The 7,500-nt window shown below is 36.7% G+C and overlaps 2 protein-coding genes across 2 annotated transcripts in view; one reads left to right on the top strand and one right to left on the bottom strand.

Moving 5' to 3' along the window:
- Positions 1-2,172, top strand: part of LOC142345121 (uncharacterized) — a 143,318-nt gene extending 141,146 nt beyond the window's left edge. The window contains exon 12 of the mRNA XM_075397208.1: positions 1,704-2,172. Coding sequence (XP_075253323.1) covers positions 1,704-2,028 — 325 coding nt within the window. The 3' untranslated portion in view covers positions 2,029-2,172. The remainder of the gene's footprint in view (positions 1-1,703) is intronic.
- LOC142344212 (gamma-aminobutyric acid type B receptor subunit 2-like) lies at positions 2,098-4,935 on the bottom strand. Its single transcript, XM_075395762.1, has 2 exons — positions 4,702-4,935; positions 2,098-4,162 (listed from the first exon to the last, which is right to left on the bottom strand). The coding sequence occupies exons 1-2, from the start codon at positions 4,910-4,912 to the stop codon at positions 2,733-2,735; spliced, it is 1,641 nt and encodes a 546-aa protein (XP_075251877.1). The 5' UTR covers positions 4,913-4,935; the 3' UTR covers positions 2,098-2,732.
- Between the last annotated feature and the right edge of the window lie 2,565 nt (positions 4,936-7,500).

Below are 7,500 nucleotides of genomic sequence, written 5' to 3'. Positions count from 1 at the left end.
ACTTTCCAAAAAATTTAGAGTGAAATTTCCAACTCGAAAAAATTCGTAACGTGCCACATTTTAGGTTAATTTTTAGTCATTTTGCCGGGTTCTTTTTTATGCAACCCAAACGCATTCAACACTATCAATTAGCACCCTTGGGTCAGAGTAGCTTATAATTATGGGTTTTCAGGTGTTTATGAGCAGTTTCAGAGCCACTTTAAGCCAAATTTTAGCCGAGAATCGACATTTTTTAATTTTTCAGGTTTGGCAAATGTCGAACAATATCACTAGGGACAAAATCCTTAAAAGAAAAAGCAAAATCTTTAGCGGATGTGTTAAAAATTATTTTTTTATATTTGATTTCAAGTTTGTACATTACCGCGTCAAAAACTTTTTACTTCTTAAAACTTTTTTTTACTTCTGAAAAGTTTTTACTTCTTAAAATTTCAGAGTGAGAAGCTACTTTTGATATTCAGTATACTCGTTAAATAGATTAAAAACTAAAACTTAATTAATTTACGTTTTGATGTATTTTTTACACTCAAACAGCCTCTCATATAATTATTAAACCATCACCCAGCTCTTAAAATGAACGCCCGCATCATTACTAGAATGCGGCATGACTTCATGGAAACGAACACAACGCATATGTTTGAAAAAAAACTCGGACCGAACTTCGAGTCTTTACCAGTACTAGGCAAGTTTTATTTCGTTTCCCAGTACTTGTTAAGTCTAGAAGCAAGTCCTACAAGTCTGGCAAGTCTTAGCCAAGACTCGGATGACACTCTGAAGTTGATTCTCAAGTCAAAACAAAATTTCCTAAAAAATTTCAAGTGAATGTTCCGAGCACAAAAAATATTGTACCGTGCCACGTTTTAGGAGTTAATTTTTAGTCTTTTTGCCAGGTTGCTTCTTATGCAACCCAAACTCATTCAACACTGTCAATTAGCACCCTTGGATCAGAGTAGTTTTTAATTTTGGGTTTTCAGGTGTTTATGAGCAATTTTCAGCCGTTTCACAGATTTTTAAGTCGAATTTTAGCCGAGAATCGATATTTCTTTCTTTTTCAGGTTTGGCAGTTGTCAAACAACATCACTAGGGGCAAAATCCTTAAAACAGGAAGTAAAATCCTTAGGGGGATGAGTGTTAAAAAACATTCTTTTTATTTGATTTCAAATTTGTGCAATACCGCATCAAAAACTTCTTACTTCTTAAAACTTTCTCTTACTTCTTAAAAGTTTTTACTTCTTAAAATTTTAGAGTGCTAAGCTGCTTTTGATATTCAGTATATACTCGTTAATTAGATTAGAAACTAAAGCCTAATCAAGTTTACGTTTTGGTGTACTTTTTTCACTCAAACAGCCTCTCATAAAATTAATAAACTGACACCCAGCCCTTAAACTGAAGGCGGCATAACTTCATGGAAACGAACACAACGCATATGTTTGAAAAAGAACCCTAGACAGTTCTGTATATTAACATATGAAAGGTTTCATTTGGGCCATAAATCGTAGTTCAGAGCGCAAGAAAATCGACAAGCACGCAAGAACGAATTGATATAGGACGTACTTTACGTCTGGGACGCTCCGAACCACCATCGGTCTTGAGCGTCAGCCTGTCTATCTCTATTCTGCTTTCATTTCAGGTCCACAATACCTTGCCTTTGCCTTGCTTAATGTGACCTACTAAAAGTTGAACTCCGACATTAATTTGTGTTCAAGGTCAAATGCATTTGATCTGATCACTCAAGAAATCGAGATGCTTGAATGGACTGCCAACGACCTTTTGACATTGATAGACTGCTGTCAATCAAAGTGTGAACAACTTGAACTGGAGTGTGAACAGGTTAAACAAGACAATCCGAAAGCTTCCGAAGAAGAAATGGAGAGTTTGCTTCGACCTCATTTGTTCACTCTTAGTGCTGCAAAAGCTCAACTAAAGGAAGTGCATGAAAGAAAAACGGATGTCGTTGATAGACGGAAAGCCATGATGCCCTACTACAAATACCAAAAAGAGAACTCAAATGATGATGTGATAGACTTTTAGTTCATTTGAACTGATTTATCTTGTCATCTTATTTCTGATAGAGGATTGCCACTATTTTCCAAAAACTGCCTGAGAAATTTAGAGTAAATTAACATGCATATATTAATAGTAAAGCGCTAATTATTGGAAATAACATTTGGGATAGCTTTTTTGTTTCTTAGGGATAGAGACGAGATTATGTGAGGTTCGAAAAGGGGGAATAGAGAAAAATGATGAATTGAACTTATTCTCTTTTATGAGACATGTAAATCTACTAAATAAAATTACATGTGGCGAATGAAAATAAATCAGTTTCATATTGTTTGAAAGTATGAAGGAGTTATTACACCAATCAAATCTGGGTTAAAATGAAGCCCTACAATAATCATCAGACAAAAAAAGCAGTTCTCTAGTTATTTTACATCCCCTGTCTAAGCAATCAATACGGCTTAACTTCTCAAAAAATCACTTTTAACTTTTTTGCCTATCGCGCACGTGCTATTTATTTAAATAGCTACGTGCTATTTCACATGGAAATATTTTTTTGTAAATGGGGGTCATAAAAACAGTGGGACCGAAACAAAAATAGATCCAAGTGGCTTTTTAAAATTACCCTTCAGATTTTCGGATTGCTGGCTAATGGATTGAAGCTTCTAGATCATTCTCAAGGATGATTGATTGAAGTTATAAAACAAATGTTCTTTTAATGCACAAACGCATCCGTATCATTTTGACAAACTCGACACAGCAGTAGTTGTAAATGTCGATTTGTTGCGAATGTTAACTGCAATCGGCTGCCTTTTAACCAGAAGGGCCAGATGTCGAGGTGCGAACAGAACCATGATCGGAAACAACGCCATCGTCAAAATCAAAGGAGCCAGCAACACGTATGTGTCAATTTGCTCCCAGCCCAAAACGAAGTTGAAAATAGACCCGATACAAGTGCTTATGAAGTAATTGTAGATACAAATCGCGATGGATTTGCTATCATTCAACGCTTCAACGTGAACGTTTCTGGTTTCGAACGCCAAAAATCCCCCAAAGAGTAGCAGCAGAGCTTTGGTTGCGCCGAAAATGTAGAAGAAAACGCTAGTTTTCATGGTACATTGAAGTGCGCTGTAATGGGTCAACATTGTCGAATGATGACCTGTCATTTCCAATTCCCGTCTCGTTTCCTTCAATTCAGCCTTCATTGGGTCGATCACAGCCGCGGCTGTAAGAATCATACCGTCCAGAAACACCAAAACCATAATTGTAATCACCAATTGCAAATCACTGATTGTGATTTTCTGAGCACTTTGCTCTGTGAAGGCTTTGTATACTCGCCAAGTTTTGGCGAACAGCGCGCCAAAGGTCATTGTAAACCCTATGTTAAGAGATACCAGGTAGAAATAACAAGCGGCCAGGAAACAGTCATTGTCTAAAGTATATGCAGTTATGGACATTGACACAGCGCATAGGGTCAACAAAATTGACCCACAAATTATGAAATAGTTCACGACAGGTGACGTAATCTTAATGATTTTCTCGTTACGATGCACCAAATTGACTACCAGGATTACCAAACATAACAAAACGCTTAAACCAGCCGAACTGTTGTACAGCAATGCTGCAGTTTTGTTCACGGTTTCCGTGAGGTAAAGCACGCTTTGTAGAATGACCTGCGTTTCGTCAAGTGGAGCAGCTCCAGACTTCCAATCGGCGCCCAAAAAATTGAAATCCCCGGCCTCTAGCGTAAAATCCATAACTGTCACTCTTTCCGACATATTAACCCACTGTTCCAGTTTTAACTGGGGTGAAGCCAACACACGGTCGTTAAAACTAACCAGTCCCGAGATGCCGTTGAAAGAATCGCGATCGACGCTTTCCAAGAAGAGGGAAATTTTGTCAGTATTTTGTTCACGCCCGAGCAGTGACTCGATATTCCTGGCAATAATCCACATACAATCGTATACATAGAGATCCCAAATTGTAGCTTCTCTTGAAATTCCTGTCGAACTTTTGAGATCCTCAGTTGAAGAGGATTCAAGAGGTTCTGTGGAGGTCAAACCTGCGGGTCCGGTTTGCGATGATCCTAATTCAAACGATGGCGTTAGTATTTCTTGCATCGTTAGATAAAATTCATCAGAGGTCAGGCCGACGTCGGTTCTTGTGGCTGAAAATCAAAAGCTTCAAAGAACGATTAGAAAAGAAAAATGAAACCATTTTTTTTTTTCATTAATGCTAGTTAAGAACCATTTTAAAACTTCTTTCATTAATGCTAGTTTAACTGAGAAAGAAATTCCTATTGAGAGTGATTTTTCCCATTTTACTAAAGAATATAAGAGCATTTGCATGTACTACTTGTACACCACCCTCCCCCCTCCTTTCAAAAAAAACGAAGAGAACATAACTTGCCATTTTTCATAGTAACTCTCCGAGAAAAAAAAACATTTTTAAATTTACAATTTTGCATTTTCTTCGGTGGACTTTCTCAATATTTTTAGCACAATTTCAACCCAAAAATAAATAGTTTAATAAATTTCTAAATATAAATCTATTACAAATTTCAGTGCTTTCATGCGTAGTTTTTAGCTGATGACTATGTACAGATTTTCAGCACAGTATTCAGAAAATTATGCACTTTTCCGCGCATTTCTTTCATAATTTTGACAAAAAAATTTCACCCGGGCAGTTGTTAAACTGAACTCTTACCTGAGCCACTGTTAGGGTTGACACTGAGCGAGAATAGTCCATTACTCTCAGATTGTATCATCCAAATCTCATTACTGCGGCAGTGTGACTTGAGGTCCGCATTGATGAGATCCCAGGTCCATTCGTTGAAGAACCACACATGCTCTGACGTCATCAGACCAGCTCGGTAAGCTGCACAGACCAACTTGGCATGATTGTTGTACAAGAGCATTGTTCGGATAATTTTGACGTCCTTGACCTAAAATACTTGTTCAAATGCTCTCAGGCATTCTTGCATTATAATCCAAGAAAAAACTCCTAAAAAGCGCTCAAAAAGTTGTCATTTCCTATGTCGAAAAACCGATTCAAGCCAGTGAGAAAAAAGCAACGGTGTTTTGACCTTTTGTTCCTAAAAATACCGATCAAAAACGGTCATTTCTTATGTTTTAAAACAAAGTTTCAACTGGGGTAGAGACTTACCCGTAGTGTGGTCCCATAGCATTTTAGGGCTGATTCATTTTATCTGAAATGTTTTCAGAACTTATCCATACTATATCAAGTACGAAAATCGATTTCCGAATGCCAAGCGTATGTGCAGACTAACAACAATCTGCACAGCATGGTTTATTTACGGACCGTATTCTGTGAATCATGATTTATAACCTGAACTTCGTCTGTCAAGCATTATCTCATCATTTATAAACGTACCTTTGCATCCAATGCATACGTTATAGATGTACCTTTGCAATAAAAAGCACCATTTAAAAACCTACTTTTGTTTTATAATGTCAAATTGTAAGTAAAATGATAATACTGTCCTCTTCAAATTGTACAGAATATCTTAATTGTAATTGAAAATTTCGAATTGAAGATGAAATAATATTTTTAGGTGCATGAGATTACGGTTACGTCAATCACGGTTATGAGATTACAATTACGGTTAAATCTGCCACTTAGTCCTTTCAAATACGGCTCCCAGCTTGTGGCGGGGGGATAATGGAGGAATATGGACAGCAACAATAAAGCTGAAATCGTTTTTTCACATCAAACGTAAAGGATTATGTGGTATCAGAGTAATAAATATCGAGTTGTAATAACTATAGTTATAGTTAATTGTAATAGTTACCAAGTTAAACATCGTGGTTATGTTGAGAGTTCAAGTTCTTCAAGTTCCAGTTTTCACAATAATCTGATTAGCGTAAACTTTTGCATAAGCTAAACTTGGTTTCTACGGGGATCTTGCAATTCCTTATTTGTCATGCGAAGGCGATTACAACCGAATTTTTTGGCAAATAACGAGAACCCAAGTGGACTGAACTTGGAAAACTTTAACGTTGAAGATATGTCTGTTGAAGATGTAGACGCTTGAATGTAATATATGAGCTTGTCGTTCACACTGCAGAGATGAATAACCCCCTTGATACCTCCGCAAAATCTGTCTCCACGGCCCGAATGACAAATTGACAATCGAGCAGAGGTCACTATAGACAAGTTCAATGTGATCGTTTATACAAAAAAACCCACTTAATTTTCAAATATGTTTCAGATCTGTATTGTTATCTAACAGCAATTTCTAGCGGATGAAGTTGAATTATCATGGCAAACCAGAAAGTAATTATTGTTCCCAACAGTCACGATGTCGTACTCTCGGTATCTCAAAATTAGGAAAAGAATGCAGTGTATCAGAATGAAGATTTGCAGTCTGATGACAATGAGGAAATTGTTTGTTTGTTAAATTTGTTCTGATTATGCTATTGATGTCCTCTTGCATTTTTTGTGTTTTTATAAGCCGAGTAAAGCCCATCCATAAAATAGTTTTTCAGTTATACTAGTCCTTTGCTCTTTTACGACTAATTTAGTGTTGGTCTTTCAGAGGTTGTTTCAAGCTAAGATTGAGGTCACAGCCGGAAAGTCGATATGTCCTTTAGGTTTTTCGTTTTTTTTTATGCCTTCAGTCGACGTTTCGACCTTACTTTTTTAGCTACCTGATAACCACATACGTTGTTTAAAATCGCTCAAACTACAAATGTACATGATATCTGATTAGCTTTACAGTGCTACAGTAAGCAACAACGTGAGCATTACTACTGACAATGATATCCATTTTCCGTCAAGACTTTATTACATCACTTGTGCTTTCAATTTTATGATCCAAATTTTCAATGGCCCTGGAAATTACATCAACAATCCAACAATACCAACCATCTGCTATATCAACTGCCCAGTTGTACCGGCTATTACATCAAGTATCTAATAATAGGTTTTACCAGGGGAATGTAAAACAGCTGACTACATTATTGCCTGCAAAAACTAGCACAATAGTAAAAGTAAGCACTGCTGTTTTGGACATTGCTTCGATCAACAACTGAAAATTTGACTATTTCCAGGTTGAGTTCCCATGCTTTCAAAATTACATAGTCTGGAAACACAAACAAACAATGGTAATTCTGGACATGAACGCATAAAAAGTCTGATGAACACACGAACAGTCCGGTTAAAGCATTAAACAATGCTAGTTGTAGAACAAGCTAAGAAAAACAAATGCAATGATTAGGTTCCCGGAGCAGATCAGGACTGAATCAGTCTACAGACATTCTGTTTTTATTGTTCTAGAGAACTACGAAGTTTCAGTATTATTCAGTAAGTTCTAAGGAATGAATGAAAAGGGATCGAGTCCATACTCAGAAACTGAGAACAAACCCCCTTGAGTTATATTTGAAATCCATTTAGAGTTTGAAACAAGTAAAAGGTTTTGCAACTTCTGCGATTTAGAAATTGAAATTTTGGTGCAGCTAATCAGAAATGAATCTTATATAAGCT

Source organism: Convolutriloba macropyga, chromosome 8 (assembly GCF_964194025.1).
Source record: "Convolutriloba macropyga chromosome 8, txConMacr16.3, whole genome shotgun sequence".
Lineage (NCBI taxonomy): Eukaryota > Metazoa > Xenacoelomorpha > Acoela > Convolutidae > Convolutriloba > Convolutriloba macropyga.
This window is presented reverse-complemented; position numbering and strand designations above follow the sequence as displayed.

Excerpts from the sequence above, each read along its gene's own strand:
- LOC142344212 (XM_075395762.1), bottom strand. The coding sequence starts at position 4,912 with ATGCTCTTGTACAACAATCATGCCAAGTTGGTCTGTGCAGCTTACCGA. Across the intron at positions 4,163-4,701 it reads CAACCCTAACAGTGGCTCAG|CCACAAGAACCGACGTCGGC; the intron begins GTAAGAGTTCAG and ends TTTGATTTTCAG.